Raw genomic sequence first — 19,896 nt, 5'->3', positions numbered from 1 at the left:
ATGAAAAAAAGTTCTTGCTACATGAACATTTTAGATATTAGATCTCTTTTTTGGGAAACCCGCAATTTTTTTTTGAACACCTAAGTATGATATCCTGGATCCGCCATTGGCCATACAATACCCTTTTTAGAAGGGTCGGGCCATGATGAATAGTGTACCATGTCGATGAGGCGGTCCTTGCAAAATTAGTGTCTTCAAGAACACCGTTAGGATAGTAGGACTACTTCGCTTGGAGGACCATGCATACAACGAGTCCGACCAAGTGAGAAGCTGCCAAGCTTGCCTTGCGAGCAAGGCTTGGTGAAACAGAAGGAAGTCGTAGAACCCTAGTCCTCCCTTGCTGTTGAGCTCAATTATCTTTTCTCAAGACACCCAGTGGGACTTCCTTTTATCTTTCTTTGAACCCCACCAAAATTACGAACTAGCTATGACAGATCACACACAAAGAGAGGCAACTTGAATACACCCATAATGTAGGTCGGTATCGCCTGCGCGACTAACTCGGTTCCAAAAAAAGACAAGAACGTTCTTTCATGAACTCCAATGACAAAATGTAGTTGCATTTGTAATGCATACACTGGAGCGTTTGCCCCCTGACGAAGGCCAACGAGATTATTTTCATGTAATCTGAGGAGCAACACTATCCTTTCTTTGCTGCTGGTTTGTCTAGTTTACGATGAAAGGCAGATGTATGAACATACAAGATGGAACACCGAACACAAACTAGATTTATCAAAACTTTTGAAATCAACGAATTTTTTTTAGAACTATCAACGAATTTGGTTACTTAAAAGAAAAACAGATGATAACTGCGGGCCTTGGCTGTTCGCAGCCCAGCCGCTACTAAGATGGGCTAACATGGGCAATAGAGGCCCACAGCTATCACCTTCCCCTCTATCTCTTCTCCGACTCGGTGCTCAACTGTTGCCTGCTGCAGCCCTCAAAAAAAGAAAAAAAAACTGTTGCCTGCTACTGATGCTGCTTGGGCTGTGCTCCGCCCTGCGCTCGCGTGCCCTCCTCCTCCCTCTGACCCCGCCGGCTCGTACGGGCACGGCCACCCTTCGCCGCCGGACTTGGCCACGGGCCACCTCCTCCTTGTCATCTCCGCCGTCGCCGGAGATGGAGGCGTCGGCGTACAAGTTCGGGCCCTACAGGATCGACGCGAGGGAGGTCTTCCACGCCACGCCCCTCTCCTACGCCATGGTCAACCTACGCCCCCTCCTCCCTGGTAAAAATCTCTATGATTGCCCCAACTTTCCCTTGCCTAATTTCTGTTCAATTTTCACTTCCACTTCAGAATCACAGTATATTTCTAGGAATTGCTTGTCAGCTTGTGGTTGTATTTTTTGTTTGTTTGACGGAGATGTCAATGTGGTTGCTGGTGGATAATAAATCACACTTTAGGGTTCCAGCGCTAGCACAATTTGTTTCCTTATAATTTTGTAATACTTGGTGTGGTGAATAATCGCAAGTCTGACTCACAATTATCCATGATGTCGGAGTAGCACGTGCACATTTAAACCCTGAAGATGTTGTATTAACATTGTATGTATTTGTAGTATAGCAGCTATTTATGATCACAACTTTATAGATCGCGGAATACTGTTTATGCTATATTAACATGCCCCAATCTTACACTGCAGGTCATATCCTTTGTTTTGGCATACTCATCGCCGAGATTTACAGTTAAACACTGCCGGCAAGCCTGGAATCTCGTTTTTTTGTCAGACTGTTCATAAACTTTGTTTCACTTGCTTGTTTCTGAAGAGTGTCCAAGGTGCAGACACATACAGTAGGAAACACAGTTTAGAATCAAAGGAATGAAATTTGTATGGTATAATACTCTTTCATTTTGCACAGATCTCTAAAAAAGTAAAAATGCATGGCTAATGTAAATCTGAATATCAAGATGTCAAGAGAATTATGCTAGGGTTAGCTATTTATATAAGTGAATGGTTCATATAAAAGTAGCCAAATAGTTATCTCTTGCTGGAATCTGTTTGTACCTGATGGACTCGTGAGTGATGACATCATCATATTTTTATGATATATGATCTTTGCTATTATTATGTCCATCACTTTGTGCACCGACAAGTTCCCAAAATGCTTAACCTCTCGAAGAAAGGCAGGAAATGTACTCATACTGCAACATTTACCGTGCTACATATACTGATGGAGTGATGGTATAATACTTTAACTCGAGGTAGCTTTGCTGTCCCTTGGTTCGCAGCTTTCATAGTTCAAACTGTAAAAGTTTACTTACATTGTAAAGTTTGGTTATACATTTTTTCCTTAACAAAACGTACATGTCCTTGTGTGCCCCAAGCGTGAAGTGAAACGCTTTACTGATCTAAGCACTGATGAGACAAGTGATTTATGGGTCACTGCAAAGGAAGTTGGTGTACGGCTTGAGCAGTACCACAAAGCTTCTTCGCTTACATTTGCGATTCAGGTCAACTCTCTGTCTCTCTATATATGTACTGAATAGCTTATGCTTCGAAATTTTTATATAATTAGTTCATCCAATTGAAAGCGCATGATTTTTGGATTCTGCTACTGGGGTCCAGAACAAAATAGATCAGGCTAATCACCTAAATTACGCTTACACTGCCATATGAGGTTCCTGTCTGTTCTTTGGACTTTTACTCCAGATCTGCTGCTGATCCGATTACCTTGTTCACCTTTTACCTTTTAATAACCAATGAATGACAAAGAAGCATTTCCTTATTGATATCTTTTTGGTACAGGATGGCCCTCAAGCTGGCCAAACAGTTCGGCACGTCCACATCCATGTCATCCCCAGGAAGAAGGGAGATTTTGAAAATAATGATGAAATATATGACGCGGTTCGTTGCCCACCCGTTTTGCCATCCATATAATTTCTTATGATTTTTTTCACTAAATCCTACCATTTTCCTTGTAACAGATTGATGTGAAAGAAAAAGAATTGAAGGAAAAGCTCGATCTGGATGTTGAAAGAAAAGATAGAACCATGGAAGAAATGAGTCATGAGGCTAACGAGTACCGTGCTCTTTTCTCCTAGATGTATTTCTTACAAACAGTTTTCTATTTTTCACTTAGTGTTTTCACTGAAATAAACTTTTGGACTGTTTGTTCTGCATAGTTTTTCGAGAGTGTAGCAATGAATATTTTATTTTCCACTGACCTGGTGATGTCGAGTCTCAGCTGATGAGTCTGAGGTGGTGGGTTACTTATGTAGTATGTGATGACAGTTGTTCCTCGCTAGTTGTGGCTTTATGGATATTAATGGTTTTAGGTTTATTGATCCCAAACATGCATGAAAAAACACAGGCGTCCGAGCCTTACAATCCCTGCATTGTTTCTTAGTTTGCAAGATTCAATACATGAAAAAGGTATTGTGGGCAAAGTATTTACTTATGAGATGCACAAGGCAGTGGCTAGATTATAGCAAAAATGATATATGGTGTTTAGACATTCCATTGCAGGGGATGTAATAGCTTCCTAGGTATGGATGATTAGCTGTTTTACTTATCAACCAAAAGCATTATTTGTTTTATGTTTGTGATTATGCCATGAATGATGAAATCTGCTATTATCAGTAGTAACCATACTATAGGCAACAGCTCTAGCATGGACCTAACATGATCTTTTAATACGTGGAACACACTGAACTAGGCCTCTTGCAGATTGTTCTAAGGATATACTAAGAGTCTCTTGCAGATTGTTCTAAGGATATACTAAGAGTCTCTTGCAGATTGTTCTAAGGATATATTAAGAGTTGCAATTGTAAACTGGCATCACGAATTAATATCAACCAACTGGACGCATCATTTAGTTTCAGTTTACACCTTGGTTCGACATTACCTGTACCATTTAAGTTGACAAAAGTCAAATTTTCTCGATATTACTTTGGAAGTGCATTAAGGGTTATATTATACCGCACAGAGGTGATAGTTTATTTGGGTGGGAGTATTCTGCTCATTTTAAAGCCTAAGATGTTACAGCTGATACATTGCACAACATTAGCAAAACTGAATTTGTAATACTCAGTTCAACATATTCCTAATGGGGACGGGAAGAGTATGCGGTTACGTGGTTATGGGCTAAAGTTATATTCCCTGAGCGGCTAAGCATTTAGCTTGTGCTTTGCCGAAAGTGGACTCTTCACTGTTATAAAATGTTTATTAGCAAAACAATTCAGTCGTAAATCCACTCAACCTGTCGTAAGTTGAGCCTGCCTTGTGCATACAAGAAAGCCGACTGTTTAAAGCTTTGTTTTTTGCGGGGGACTTTTTTTTTTGGACAAACGATACTTTATTTATTCGTATGTGAGAACCAACGTATCAGATACTATAAACGAGACCACCTCAACCGGAGGTGACTCCATCCAGGTGCCGGGGGTGTAAAATCTAGCTAACTTGGCTATTTCATGAGCAACTTGATTGCTCTCCCTGTTACAATGAGCGAACAAAACATGATTAAAGCTTTGTTTTTAGTGGGGGACTTTGTTTTTCCTTCTCGTAAAGCATCATAGCATCAAATTTCCTTGCGATGGACAAACTGGAAAAAAATGTTTCTTAGTCCTGAAGGACAGCGGATCCTTTCATGATATTTGATTGATTGAATTTCAGCACTTCGGGTTTCTTTACGCGTCGCGGAAGAAAGCTCAGGTAACGGCTGAATTCGCTTGCGGAGCCTGGGCAACTTTGGTCCCTTTCATCCTGTGCATATTCTGGCTGTGGACTTTGGTCATTTTCATCTTTTACGCTGTGTGCCTGCCTGGTATGTACGCCAAAGAGGACCTTTGTTCTTGTGGCCGCGGAAAGAAGGCTTTTGTCTCACCGGATGCCCCTGGCTGGATGCCACATGACATGATAGGATGTGCTGATGGAACGGAATATTTCTGTCTTGTGCGTGCTCTGGATTGCAATTCGCCACATCTGCTGGTGCCTTTGCCAAGCGGTGAGTGGTCAGCGTTGGATTCGTTGCCTCTGTACTAGGTAACCTGCACCAGGTAATTTCCTCCCCGTCGTGGTCGTGTGTCCTGGAGGGCTTGGCAATGGCATGCCAACAACTAGGCCCGTCGCTTTGGCGCAGTTGCTTGGCCATTCATTGTTCGCCTGCTGGGTTGCCCAACATGTTGGGAACGTGGCGTAGGTCTCCTCCTTCGGCAGATGCACGGCAAAGGCAACCATTTTGGCTTAGTTTTAGTGCTTTGGGTATCCACTAATCCCACTGAATTTCTCAACTCCACTGCAAATGGAATTGGCTTCCTGAGGTCACAGTGTGCGTGTCAGTATATTTATTTTTTATGTAATTGAAGATTTTCTATACGCACTCGACCAGATTTTATCAAAGCGATTATCAAGATATTTGATGCTCAAGTCAGCTTACAAAATGACAGCAAACGCCACTTTGAGGCATGACGGTACTGCTACTCTTTTACAACCCGTACAAATGACCAAAAACCACACACTAATAAAACAGATAAAGAACAGCTCTTCGACATCGCAATGTCTTCAGGAAGGGGGCGGCGTTCATGCGCCTCTCCGATTCATCCAACCAAAGGACGAAAAACTCTTGACTGACGTGGGCGCACCGTCTAGTACAGTAGCTATTGATTATTACTGTGCAGAGCACGCCATTGGTGCGTAGGGCTTCCGGCAGATCCGGTCCATGACAACGACAATAGCCATGACCGTGGCGGCGTCCACGCCCGGCCGAACGACCAGGCTGAACACGTCGTCGCCGAGAGCGACGGGCCTGGACGACGACGCCGCCGCCGCCGTAGGTCCACCGGCTTTCTTCCTCAGTATCCGTGCCGCCTCCTGGCCGTCGCTCCTGGTGATCTTGCAGCTCCTCCTGGAGAAGCAGCCCTCCACGCGGTAGCCGGAAGGAGGGGACGGCGGAGCCCGGCAGCCGCGCCCTGACGTCGTCGCCGCCGAGGCCGTTGACATGTGGACCTCTGCGTCGTCCGTGCTCTGCAGAGCGGCGCACTTCCGCATGGAGAAGAGCTGCTGCGCGGAGGAGCTCTTGTCCGTCTCCGGGCAACCTTCTTCTCCCGGTGCAACTCTGTAGCAGTTCCATCGGTCGTGCAGGCTGAAGATCTGTCACGAGCAGAGAGAGTAAGAAGAGTTAGTAACGACCGGACGCAGAGTTTGATGGCGTGTTTACGTGGGAAGAAGCTGCTGTGATCATGCATGCATGCACGGTAGAGTACCTGCGGCCTGAGGGAGAGGAGAGGGGCGCCGCGGCCGTCCATGAGCAGCAGCTCGCCGGCGAAGGCCTTGGGGCGGCGGGCGTAGTTGTCGACGCGGAAGGCGAGCCTCCCGGCGGCGTCGTAGACGGAGAAGCCGTCGGTGCCCTGGAACCCCATGCTGGACCTCTTCCACACCGTGTACACAGCTGGCTGCTGCCGCTCCCGCTCCGCCGCCGCGGCCGTCCGCGCCGCGCGGCGGGCGCCGTCGCCGCGATCGGAAGGGTGGATCCTGCTCATGCTGGCTGGTCCGCTGGTGCTGCCAGAGAGCAGCAGGCACATGCGGGCGGGCGGGCAGGCTGCTGGAGGTGCGCGATGGATGGACAAATGGGAATGAGATGGGCGGGAACCAGCGTGGTGCTTGGCTCTTGATTTGTGGAGCGAGAAGCGAGCGTGCGCGCGCGCGAGTCGATTGCGATTGGTGTACCGTGTACGTGTGCGCGCGCGTGTGGAATGTATCGAGCGAGGAGTAGGGGTGCGGGTGTCGTGAGGGGGCGGGCGCTCGATCGAGAATGGCTGCGGATGGATGGGTATGGAATAATGGAATGGAGACCTGGCTTGCATGCATGCTGGACAACGAGTGCGCGTCCCAGTATTTAAGGCCGGTGTTGCAAGCCCGCAACAGTCACCAGCCCGTTAAAGCCCAAAAGTGCCGTCTCCGGCTCTCTGTCCGGTCGCTGCTACTCGCTCCGTCCAGTGGAGACAAAGTATAAAGCCATTTTTGTTTTTTCCCTCAAAAAAAAGTATAAAGCCATTTTGCTGGTAAAAAAAAGTATCAAGCCATTTTTCAGCAGAAAGCCATTTTATACCGCTCAAAAAGAAGAAGCAAAGCAGATAGCCATTTTTCTCAGTCTAGTGAAGTGCCACGTGTCTACTTCTACTAAAACTAGCTTTTTGTGCGTCAGGGTTTGGGGGGGCGATGATCGGCCCAGTCGTAAGGGAGTGAATCATTGTATGAGCGTTATGTTTGAGTTTACTTTTGGGTGAACGTGACATATCCATATTTTATTTTTTATATGTTACGTGTACAGTTATATGCACATAACAGTTTAGTATACCCCGCACACCAAATACGGCATCCATCGGATATGAGCCAAGCCATGAAAACAACAACAGCAGAAGTGTAACTAAAAGCCAGTCCAACTCTTTTTTTTTCCGGGAGAAATAGCATTGCATTACTCTCAATCACAACGTCTTTACAATCATATGATGCTATTTCCACTACTTCATCTGGACCAGCTCCTAACCAAGTCAAGGTCCTACCTTGGGTTCTAGCAAACTTAGCTAAGCAATCACTAGCTTTATTTTGAGATCTAACTATATGAAAAATACAAGTCTTCCTTAAACCCATTAAGTGCTTAATCTCTCTAACAATAGAAGAGTAAACTGAGTGATCCATATCCAAGCTTGATATGAGAGAGACCGCTTCGAGGGAATCCATCTCCACCACGATCGGCAAATCACTTCGCTGCAAGGCAAGGGACAAGCCTTCCATACACGCGCACAACTCCGCCTCAAGGGAGTCTCTGCACGAAAACAACACCCTGCATGACGAGAAGTTGATAGCCCCTCGATGATCATGTAAGATCATGCCCGCACCCGCTTGTTCCGACGCAACAAAAGATCCGTCAGTATTCAATTTGCACCACCCCGGCTCCGGCGTAGTCCAACTCCGTTCGTCCTGATCACCAACGCTTCTCCCCCTTCTCACTGTATGCTTCCATGCAATATAAGTTTTGCCTTTGGCTGGGTCAGCCTGTGGATTCTGCTTGATACCAACCAAGGACACCAGATAGCTTTGCAGAAATCTTAGAGAGACTTCCATAGGCGGGGCTGGCTTAGCATGAACTAGCTCGTTCCGTACAAACCAGCTCCTCCAGAAAATCATTAATACCATTGTTCGTTCAAGGTTAGTAAGAGGATCCAGGACGTGTAGCAGCCATTCTTCCTCGTTGTTAAGTATTGATGTGATATCCGGGAGCCTCCACACCTTGGCCATAGCCACAAACAGATCACGCCCAAACTGACAGCGCACGAATGGATGAAAGTTATCCTCCTCTTCTCCTCCACATACCGGACACATACCTGTGGTTTCCAGTCCAATACGGTGTTTCCTCTGCCATGTGGGTAGTGCATCATTCGACAGGCGCCAAGCGAAGTGCTTCACCGTTGGAGGGGCGTCACACTTCCATATGAAGTCCCAGCAAGCACGACTTCCCAAAGGCGCCGAACTGGACGCCACCGCAGAACTACGATGAGCCTCATCGAAAGCCAATTCGTAAGCTGATTTAACTGTAAAAATACCATGTCTGCCGGGACCCCAAGCGATCACATCTCCCTCCATTCTAGGAGATGCACGAATCTTCATTATTTCATGTACATCCGCAGCCACAAAATATTCCCGAAGGAGCTCAACTTTCCAAGACCATTAGTGTTTAGCAGATCAAAAACAAACCGAATGCGGCAGCGCCCTTGAGGAGAGATCGGCTTATATGAGAAGGGTCTCGGGATCCAGCTATCCCGCCACACCCTTATGCTTGCCCCGTCCCCTACTCTCCATAGCAGCCCCTTTTTCAACAGTTCCAGGCCATGGCATATAGCCTGCCAAGATGATGACCCGTTCCCAGCAAAAACTGTGTCCTCCAACTTGCCATCTGGATAATAACGTGCTTTTAAAACCCTAGCACATAGGCTGTCTGGCTGCGTTAAGAGCCTCCACGCCTGCCTAACCAACAGGGCCTAGTTAAACAGCTGGAAATCACGAAAACCAATACCTCCCCTGTCCTTGGGTTGCAAGAGATGGTCCCAATTCTTCCAGTGCACCTTTCTTTTACCCTTTGCCGATCCCCAATAGAAATTCCGCACCATCACAAACTGAAAACGGTAATTTGAAGACACCCATAATATAAGTTGGGAGTGCTTGCGCTACCGACTTAATCAACACTTCTCTCCCCGGTTGCGCCAAGAGACCACCCCCCATTGTATCAACCGTTTGGTGAGCCGAGTCTGTAGATTCTGAAAACGCCCTTTAGACATCCGCCCATCCGGCGTCGGCAGGCCCAAATATTTCTCATCGAAGTGAAGGCTCGTGATATTAAGTACTGACCTTACTTCCTCCTGAACCGTTATGGGGCAAGCCTCGCCAAAAAGAATGGAGCACTTGTTGGGGTTTAGGCACTGCCCCGTCGCCTTCCCGTACAAATCCAACACCACTTTAACCTCATCTGCTTGTTCTCTAGAAGCCTCAAAAAACAAGGTATCATCAGCAAACAATAAGTGTGAGATGCCCGGTCCTCGTCTAGAAACCTGCACCGGCGTGATGTCACCCGTAGCCACTTTGCTCTTTAGTAGAGCTGATAAACCATCTGCCACAAGCAAAAAAAGAAACAGAGAGAGCGGATCTCCTTGCCGAATACCACATGTCGGCGCAAACGAATCCAAGAGGGTTCCATTAAGTTTGACAGAGTATCTCACCGACGTGACACACGACATTATCCAATCCACCCATCGCTGAGAGAAACCCAACTTTTGCATCATTTGCCTCAAGAAGACCCAATCCACTCGATCATATGCTTTTGATAGGTCCAGTTTGTAAGCACAGAAACTTCTTGTGGGATCCTTCTCCTGCTTGATATGATGGATACACTCAAAAGAAACTAGTGCATTATCTGTAATCATCCTTCCTGGAATGAAGGCGCTTTGCTCAGGAGAGATGAGATCATCCAGCAACGGCCTCATCCTATTCATTAGGCACTTGGAGATGACCTTATAGATAACATTACACAGACTAATGGGCCTGTAGTCTGTGATTTTTACCGGGTTGGGAACTTTGGGAATAAGTACAATAGATGTAGAATTCACTCCCTCCGGCATGACACCAGTGCTGAAAAAATCCTTCACCGCAGCCAACAGACCCTCCTTAAGAGTGTTCCAATTCCTCTTAAAGAATCTAGCGGGGAAACCATCCGGACCCGGAGCTTTTAGTGGCCCGATTTGAAACAAAGCATCCGAGATCTCTTTATCTGTAAAAGGCGCACACAACTTGGTGTTATCCTCCTCGGTCACCACCGGGTTAATTAGTTCCAAAATAGGCGCTGCATTAAGTGTGGGGTCAGCTGTGAAAATGTCATGAAAATAACTGTTAGCCACTTCCCACATAGAGGCAAGATCGGAGTGAACTACACCGACACTATCCGTCAACTCTCGAATCTTGTTCTTCCTCGCCCTCCAGACTGCTTTGCTTTGGAAATATTTTGTGTTTCTATCCCCCTCCTTCAACCACGTGATACGCGATCGTTGTAACCAAAGCATCTCCTCTTGGTACAAAATCTCGTTCATCTTGTCCGTCACTTGCGATATCCTGACGATCAGTGTTCATATTCATCAACTCCTCTAGCTGAGTGCGGGACTTGGCAAGCTCTCTGGTAATATTACCAATTTTTTTGCTCCAAACCCTGAGAGCTGTCATTGTTTTAGATAGAGCGTCCCGCAACTGAGACATATTATGAACTCCCCCCCACTGCTTCCTAGGCCTCCTTTATCACCTTAGGCAGTGACTCATCACGCTCCCAAAACACCTCGTATCTCCTCGTATCTCCTCTGCTTTCCACCTAGCGGCCCCGGATCGGCCGAACCCTTTAGGACAAGGGCCACATGATCTGAACAAGGCGAAGGAACATGCACTACCGTAGCATATGCAAACAAGTTCCTCCACGCATTAGTTGCAACTGCCCTTTCCAGCCTTACCTTCACATTACCTCCTCCTCCCCTCTTATTATCATATGTGAAGGGAACACCAACGAAGCCAAGGTCAACTAGGCCACAGATCTCCAACGTATCCCCAAAAGCAATCATTTGTGGCTCTCCACGCGGTGTAGCAGATAGATATTCAAAGTCCCACATGGCCTCGTTGAAGTCGCCGACTACAAGCCAAGGTAGGTCATTTACGACTTTTAGCTGCTTGATTTTTGACCACATGATGTGCCTGTTTTCTACTCGTGGTTCACCGTAAATACAAGTGATCCTCCATTGCACCGCCCCCTCCTGGACACGGACCAGTGCATCAATAAAGTGTTCTTCCTTTTCCAAGATCTCCACTTCGTAGTTCTCATGCCAAAAAAGAGCGAGACCGCCACTCATACCAATACTGTCAACCCCAGCAAAACCCTTCAAACCAATCCTCCCACGCACCTTTTTTATTTTCTCAGCCTTCTGTCTTGTTTCACACAAAAACACCATATTGGGGGAATGCGACTGACAGATAGTCGCTAACTCACGAACTGTCCGGGTATTCCCCCCTCCCCGGCAGTTCCATCTTAAGACTTTCATTGGGCCCGACGGTCCCCCTCGGAGGAGGTCGCCTCTTCAGTCATAGTTGTGTCACCATCATCCCCCTCTTCCCCTTGCTTTCTTCTCTTTACAATGGGCACCTTGCCCGGTGTAGATGACGAGTCCGGCACATTATTCGCCCCTGATCCACTCCCCCCCTCCAACATCAGGACGGTGTTCGGGACTTTACCCGCAAGGTTTGGCACTGGTTGCCCTCGCACCATAACAACACCGTCTGCCCCCATAAGCCTCTTGCGGGCCGTCCGCACATCGTCATCACCAATATTGGGAGTTCCTGGCACTGTGTGCACACCGCCCCCCACATGCTGAACAACATCATCTACCTTACTTGCCTGAGCTCCTATTGAACCGCCCCTTCCTCCTGAGCCTCCTACGCCTCTGCCTCCACCTCTACCAGCCCATCTTGCTCCCCCCACGCCTTGGCCTGCTGACCTCCCTCCTCTACCACGCCCTACACCACCTCCCGCCATGGCAGGCTCACTAATCCAATGCAACCAATCCCCCCATTCGCACCCGGCGGGGTCATGAATCCCGTCCCCGCACTCCTCTACCACATGCCCCATACAACCACAGAAAAAGCAAAAATTCGGCAGCTTCTCATACGTAACAGGGTACCGTTTCATATCCTTAAGGGTGATACTCACAAACCTCACCAATGGCTTCTGGACATTCACAAAAACCCTCACCCTTAAGTGGCTAGCTGGGTTAATCCTCCCCTCGTTAACTACCATCGTAAATGGCGGCTCTCCGACCTTCTTGGCTACATTCTCCGCCAACTCCCTCTTTCTTGTGAGCCCATCCGGCAAGCCTTTGATCCTCGCCCATAAAGGATACATATCCAATGCATATTCAGAGACGTTAGTGAACCCATCGTATTCCACAATGACCACCGGATCTCTTCGAAATTGCCAAGGTCCTCCATCCATTACCCGTTTCCAATCGCCCAGGCAATGACACTGAGCCAAGAACAGGTTCAGCCCTTTGATGTTGAAGGTAACTCCTTGGGCACAAGCCCATGCATTCCTCATTGAATTCAGTAACGCCGCATGACTAAACAGCCTCATAGTATGAACTCGAAATAAACACAGCCAACGAACATCCTTAATCAACTCATCTACCTCTCCTGAAAGATCGAGGTCCTCCTCCTCCTCACCATGAAACTTTAGGCCTTCAAACACGTCTTCCAACTCTGGGTCCGGGCCAAATTGATCCCATCCATTAGTGTCCTCTTCCCGATCTACAACTTCTTCCCGATCTGCATCTTCAACCTCAACCCCCGCCGCCTCCATGGATCCAGCCCCGTTCGCACCCAAAGGCGCCCTAGACTCCCTTCGATGTCCTCCTGCAACTCCCGCCTCCGCACCAAACCCTAGATCGCCTTGGTCTCCCTTCTTCCCGCCCCCGATCTCCTGGGCTTCCGGATCCACCATGCAACAACACAGGCTTGTTCTCGAGAGCCAACCCTAGCGAGTTGTCGGCCAGGATCACTAAACGTGACGTTGGATTTGTTGGGTGGACTCCGGCGGCGCCGCCGGAGGAAAAGGTGGACTCTAGGGAAACCCTAGAGGAAAAGGTTCTCTCAAGCCAGTCCAACTCAAGTGAATCACACAATGAAGCAACCGAACGTAACAACCTGGGTAAAAAAGAGAGGCTTAACTCATGACTAAAGGATGGCGCAATCACCCTCTAGTTATAAATGATGAGTGGAGGAAATAGAAATCAGAGGGGAAAAAAGCTTGCTTTCTATTAATACGTATATCAATTAAGAGATGATCTATTAGCAACAATATCCCTCACCATATATTTAAAATATCTAGTTATTAGAGGTAAAACTAATAGCTAACTCATTGTACATCAGTTTTTATTGCCATCTCTAAATTACGTGTCAGATTTAAGGTAAGACTATCTTATCAAACACTGCACATGTCCTTAGTTTATGTCTCTTGAAATGTGTCATGCTAAACTTATTTTATAAATATCATGAGAATTTAGTCACGAGAAATAAAACAAGTTGATTAGATAAAAAAATCACAAAATTTATTTTATTGTGACCATGCATGTTCATATTTCTCCCTTTTGGAATAGAGTTATATGAGCCAGTTCTGTTGTGATGGTTGGTTACACGTGGCAACCTGGGTATAGGAGAAAATCAGTTTTGGAACAGACAATTGGCTGGGTGTTTGCCCTGCCTATTTTCTTCTGGGATTTCACGATTCTACACATTATTGCGGGGATACTCTGCAATATATTTCAATAAGATTTAGTTACATGGAACATGAATATTTGGACTAATAACATGAGAAGTAAAACTAAAAATACATACGATTTATTGCATTTGATTATTTTATAGTTGTAAAAAAATATTTAATACAAATAGCATAATTGAATGAAAATTCTCATAAATGTTTGCATTTGACGTGGGATTTTCCTCATGCATGTTGCATGCTGAGGTGATATACTTGCATTCCGTGAGGAATAAGTTAGCAGAGGCTATCTATTGAGATATAGAAAATGACAAGGATTTCTACTGCGTGTTCTGCGATTCCTTTAGGAAATATTTCTCTCCTATAATTATGCAATGGCAGGATGATCTTATGAATTTATGATGGTCACGCAATCCGTCTACTTGACTCATGCCTAATATGGTTTGGATGCGAGGGCATCTCCGTTGATCACCTATCCGAGTTTGTCAGCCTGTGGGAAAATCTCTCTCTCCTCCACCTAAATCCGGAAAGGGCAGATACCATCTCATGGAAGCTAACGATGGATGGCCATTATTCGGCTGCGTCGGCCTACGAGGTTCAATTCCGGGGCTTAGTGGACACGGACCTTGTGTAGAATGTCTGGAAGATTTGGGCACCTCCAAAGTGCAAGTTTTTTGCGTGGCTCGTTATTAACAATAGGATTTAGACAACTGACTGACTGCAAAAGCGGGGATGGCCTAATTGCAACTTATGCCCCCTTTGCAAGCAAGTTCAAGAGACGGCGGCGCATCTACTTTTCCGATGCAGATACGCTGTTAGAGTTTGGGGCATGATAAAGGTCCGGCTTGGCCTTCATGACGTGAACCTTCTAGATTGGAGCCACATGGACTCCGTTAAAGATTGGTGGGGCCACAACGCGTACAGAATGACGCAATCCCGAAGGCCGCTCATCTCCCTCATGCTGCTCATTTCATGGGAGATACAGAAGGAACAGAACACAAGGGTCTTCCACAATGCTGTGATGCTGGTCGAAGTTATTGTCACAAAGATAAAAGAGGAGTGTAGTCTGTGGTGTCTTGCTGGGACTAAGCACTTGCGTAATTTATTGCCGCGAGAGTGACATTTTGTAATTCGGCCTCTGGCCACAAACTCTAAACTTTCTTCCTTATTCAATGAAAATGGCAAATCTTTTGCCTAGTTTAAAAAAAATGGTTTGAATGCGTGACACTGAATGTATTTTTTACGTGAAATCACCCTATAAGGGCAACTCTAACCCATCCTCTAAAGTTAAGGGAGGATCCGGCGGAGTAAAGTTAGTGGACAAAAAAATTACTCCACTAACGGTGACCGCACCTACCTGATCCTCTATACTTAGTGAAGTAAAAACAAAATTGTGTAGATTTTGTGTCCAAGCCATATGAACTTCTAAACACTACACAATATATATCATAAAGATATTCAAATTAAAACATGCATAACATAACCGTCATAACATATAGTTTCATCATCGCATTTTTCAAATTAAAACATGCATAGTTCGTCCAAAAGGCATCACTTCAAACACAAATGTTTGAACGAAAATCATCACAAACATAACATGTATATGTTGTGGATCGAGCCAACCATTGGCATGCACGAACTCAAAGGAGGTGGTCTCTGAAGAAAACATCACCGCCGGCACCACCACCATCACCTCCATCCTCTCGGCCGCCGACGTCGGTTTTCTTGCTCGATTGGCCACGAAGGGAGCAGCGGGAGGGCGGCAAGATGTCGCCGGAGAGGCGCTCGCCACCCTGGCGGCCTTTGCCGCGGTTGGAGCCGGAGCTTGAACCCGGTGGACTTTTTTATCCCCAAGCTCTTCTTCGGCGCGGGCAGTGATGCGGGGATCGTTTCCGGCAGCGACAAGCCGGTGGCGGTGGTCGGCGGGGTCCGGGGTATCCATTCCGGCGGGTGGTTCGATCATCGGTTACGGCGGCTGTGGCAGGAAAGAGGAGGCGCCACATTTCCTCAGCCGAGCGCGCGATGAGGATATATAGGGAGATTGGGGTTTTTTTTCAGCGAGGGAGGATAATGTATCCTCCACTAACTGTTTTAGGGGACGTAAGGGAGGATAACTGAATTTATCCTTAGCGCCGGATAGTGGATCGGTTAGAGTTGCCCTAACATGTTTAATTTCCAGAGGATACCCATTGTGCATTGACGACATATTCTGTATATATGTGTGTCATCTTGTATACATGTTTTGCAATATTGATCATACACAAAAAGTCGAGTAAGTGTCAGCATGTGAATGATAAAACCTGCCCATCTTGCCCTGCTTAAGAATCTGTCTCACATTTGTATTTTGAGTGCTCGGTGTGACCATGTATTGGGAGTTTATCCGTAACTTACATAGTGATCAACCCTGGCTTTGAATTCTTGGCACAATATTGGACTCATCCACTGCCGCCTTCTGAACCTTATCGTGCCACTATGGAAACTGAGTTACTCCTTTCAGGGCCGGTAATGCGCCAGACTTTGGGCATTGTTGGTGCAACGCTTGCACTGCTAGAGGAAGTTGTGCCCGGTGAAAGTATCTAGCAACCTTGCATTGCTGCATCATTCACTTGGAGAACAACTTTCGAGAGATCATTTGGATAGTCCGGGAGTGAATATAGACCGGGATAGCCTGAATGTTGACATGTTATAATTGGTTGCTTCATCATTAAGTCTGTTGGTCCATTAATGGTTCGAAGTGTGTTGTTTTCTCCATGGGTATTATTCTAATGGTGCCATTGTTTACCCTCTAGATTTTGTTATTGTCGATTTCGGTGAAATGAAATCCAGGTAGTCTACCCTTTCTTTAATAAAGACCACAACTGACTGCAAAACTAGATTATCATAAACCACCTCAATAACAAATACAACCTACTTTCAGAGTACCACTTGTGAAAAAAGGTGTAAGTGCTAACTGCAATTACGAAAAAAAATGGTTTATATGATTCACAACAATTAGTTTATGATATTAAAATGGTATCCAGAGTAACACTTAAACCACAAATGTTAAAGAAAACTATGTTGTTTCAGAAAATATTTACTATATTTCCTGACAATGATCACTATATATTATAAAAATATATTTCATGTCAAATCTAGTGGTATTAATTGATGTTCAAACCAAAAGATGTTTTTTTTCTGTGAGGATCAAACCAAAAGATGTCAACCTCTCAACAACAACGAAAAAGATAGAAGTTAGAGTGGCACAAACTCTAAATATCCTTATATTATGAAATAGAGTGAGTATTGTAATTAAGAGGTTCTATTTATCTATATAAATACCTGATTTTTAAGGAAGCACGCAGTCAGAAGCTGTATAACTCTGATACGTGAAAAATTACTTAGATTTTAAGTAAGGTAAAATATTGTATTAGCCTGAACAATATTTTATAGTATAATTCCAACTAAATATATATAGTTTGTAGTATAATAATTTCTGAACTTAGATACACATTCAAACATTAGCAGAATGAGATGCATGGTTGTGCTGATGTATAAAACGCCAGCTATTCCCGAACAGAAGCAGTACCCTTCATTACAGCTAACTTATCAAAAGTAGCTTAGATACGAAAGGACTGCCAAGACAAGACAGCTAACCTTTACGGCAATATTCCCTCAATTTCGTCCATCTTCTCGATTCTTCTGACATTCTGTAAAAATTAAGATCCCCATTACGCCGAAACGCAAAATCTCCCTTTCTGCAGTATATTTCCGTCATATTCCGAATCATTCTGACGGGGATCGCAGACGTAAGGAGATGCAAATCATGCAATAGACACTGAAAAGATGGCACAGGAGACACAGGCTTCCCTGCTGGGATTCGACAAACTTTGGTCATTTTGTCTTCTGTACCGTCCTTGGCACTTTCTCTGACGGTGCAACTAACACTAGGTGGCCCATTAACATGGCACCGTCATGTAGGAACAATAATCTGCAGATTAATCGTACAGGCATTTCAAGTCCGAGATTCATATTGTTGGGATTTCATTTTGATGCACTGCATTGCTGCATGTCAGAACTTTGTTCGACGTTTTACTACAAGTTAGATCAGGCTTTCAGCCAACCGACAGCTGCAACTAACTGAACAGCACTTCATCTCCACTGGCTCTTACTTGCTTCAGGCGACAGTCACTTGAAGAACTGAAGAAAGAAAAGGCATCTACATTTCCCCCGTGTAAAACGAACAGAGGTTCGTCGATCGCCGACTCAGCGCGGGCTACGAAGAACATATCAACGGCGTGTACGGCCTCCAGCAGATCCGGTCCAGAACGACGACGAGGGCCATGATCATCGTGCAATCAGCGTCCGGTTGCACCACGAGGCTGAAGACGTCCTCGCCGAGCGTCAGAGGCGCCGTGTCAGGCGTCGCGGCTGTCCTCGCCTTCTTCCTCGCGATCCTCGCCACCTCTTTGCCGTCGTGGGCCCTGCGGATCTTGCAGTTTCTCCTCCGGAAGCAGCCCTCGATCCAGAAGCCGGGGGACTGGTGGCCAGTGCTGCCATGGTCTGATGCTGATGCGTCGGTGGTGGTGGTGCAGGCTGAAGACATGTAAACTTCTGCTTCACGGTTGTTCTGCAGGACCGAGCATTTCCTCACCGAGAAGAGCTGCTGTGATCTTGCCCTCTTTGCTTGGCCTTCTTCTGGTGCTTTGTAGCAGTTCCATTGGTCGTGCATGCTGATGATCTGTTACGGCACAATGGAACTCTGTCAGCTGTTACTCCAACTAGTTGTCGTTGTTTTCATTGAAATTCCTCCCCAAAATGAGACAGGAAATGGGGTTACCAACTACCAAATGCAAACCCATATTCTTGTTTTATTAATTTAGTCTGCTAAATATCGGTAAAATTACTGAGAAAGTGGCAGCGGCTGCAGTGCAGATAGGATACAAAGTTTCAGATGTGTTCTTCAGTTATATTACATACAGACTGAAGAAATTGACAGAGCACAGTGCAGATAGGAGACGGACTTTGGCCTTTTCTTTTCTTCTACTCATTTTCAGATGTGTACGTTATGAATTCGAAATTGAAACGGCATGCGTCCGAAACAACTAGCCGGTGGATGCGTCACAGGCACCTCGTGGAGGCAATAGCACGAATATGTTGTGTGCATCCATCAGAGGTTCAGTCGATTCGATCAAACCCCTAGATTGTTTAACAAACACTAAAACCCCAGCGCTGAGATAAGAGACGAAGCCAACATTCGTCTCTTTTAAATTCGTCGAATGGGAAGAACCTGACCTGCGGCCTGAGGGAGAGGAGCGGCGCGCCGTGGCCGTCCATGAGCGTGAGCTCGCCGGCGAAGATCTTCCGGCGGCGGGAGTAGTTGTCGACGCGGAAGGCCAGCTCGCCCCCGGCGTCGTAGACGGAGAAGCCGTCGGTGCCCTGGAAGCCCATGCTGGACCTCATCCAGACCGTGTAGCACGCCGCCGCCTCGCCGGCGCCGTCCCGCAGGAGACGCCTGGAGGCCTCCGCGTTGGGGTGTATGCGGCTCATGATCGCTGTTGTCTGGTCCGTCGATGCGATCGAGGACGGCCGTTGGTTTTATATTTGGGCAGGCCGTGGGATGGAACGGGACGGAGCGGGACGTCGCGGCTCTCGGTGTGTCCGACGTCGCGGCCGCGTTGGGTTTTCGGTGGGGCATGCGAGTGACGTGGATCCCCGCTTTTATGAGTGTGTTGGGCGCATGCGTTGGAAGATTCTGTAACCCTAGGGCAGAGGGTAGGCTTTAGCTTGGCGACGGAACCTTCTAAGAATGTATGCACTGATGAGAATGAGAATGATTTTCGATCTACCGTGGATCGCACCTTATCCCCGGCCGGCTCATCAGGTGGACTCTCAAATGGGGCATATTTGCCGGCAAAAGAAGAACGAAAAATATGGGGTACTGCTGCACATGAAAGAACGGGTGTTCATGCTTCCTTTATTCACAAGTAGGAGAATCAAGGGCCCCGATTCCTAAATCTGACACGGTATCCGTCCGTGGGCTCGTAAGAATCAACCCGCGGACAATGATGTGGAATAGTGGGAGCCGGTCATCGAACCGTGTCCGCATCCATTTTAAAATAAATTTAA

The 19,896-nt window shown here is 46.5% G+C and overlaps 3 protein-coding genes across 3 annotated transcripts; 1 reads left to right on the top strand and 2 right to left on the bottom strand.

The window, feature by feature from the left end:
* Positions 1-907: 907 nt before the first annotated feature.
* LOC125508724 (bifunctional bis(5'-adenosyl)-triphosphatase/adenylylsulfatase FHIT-like) lies at positions 908-3,282 on the top strand. The gene is made up of 4 exons (XM_048673509.1): positions 908-1,230; positions 2,306-2,452; positions 2,748-2,846; positions 2,927-3,282. Exons 1-4 carry the CDS (start codon positions 976-978, stop codon positions 3,041-3,043), a joined length of 618 nt encoding a protein of 205 aa, XP_048529466.1. The 5' UTR covers positions 908-975; the 3' UTR covers positions 3,044-3,282.
* A 2,047-nt stretch (positions 3,283-5,329) lies between these two features.
* On the bottom strand, positions 5,330-6,784 carry LOC125508723 (protein LURP-one-related 8-like). The gene is made up of 2 exons (XM_048673508.1): positions 6,203-6,784; positions 5,330-6,089 (listed from the first exon to the last, which is right to left on the bottom strand). Exons 1-2 carry the CDS (start codon positions 6,518-6,520, stop codon positions 5,607-5,609), a joined length of 801 nt encoding a protein of 266 aa, XP_048529465.1. The 5' UTR covers positions 6,521-6,784; the 3' UTR covers positions 5,330-5,606.
* Positions 6,785-17,321: 10,537 nt separating this feature from the next.
* On the bottom strand, positions 17,322-19,358 carry LOC125555922 (protein LURP-one-related 8-like). The gene is made up of 2 exons (XM_048718726.1): positions 19,063-19,358; positions 17,322-18,508 (listed from the first exon to the last, which is right to left on the bottom strand). The coding sequence occupies exons 1-2, from the start codon at positions 19,315-19,317 to the stop codon at positions 18,044-18,046; spliced, it is 720 nt and encodes a 239-aa protein (XP_048574683.1). The 5' UTR covers positions 19,318-19,358; the 3' UTR covers positions 17,322-18,043.
* Positions 19,359-19,896: the final 538 nt, after the last annotated feature.

This window comes from Triticum urartu, chromosome 5 (genome assembly GCF_003073215.2).
Source record: "Triticum urartu cultivar G1812 chromosome 5, Tu2.1, whole genome shotgun sequence".
NCBI lineage: Eukaryota > Viridiplantae > Streptophyta > Magnoliopsida > Poales > Poaceae > Triticum > Triticum urartu.
Note: the sequence above shows the minus strand (reverse complement) of the source record. Positions and strands in the feature narration are given on the sequence as shown.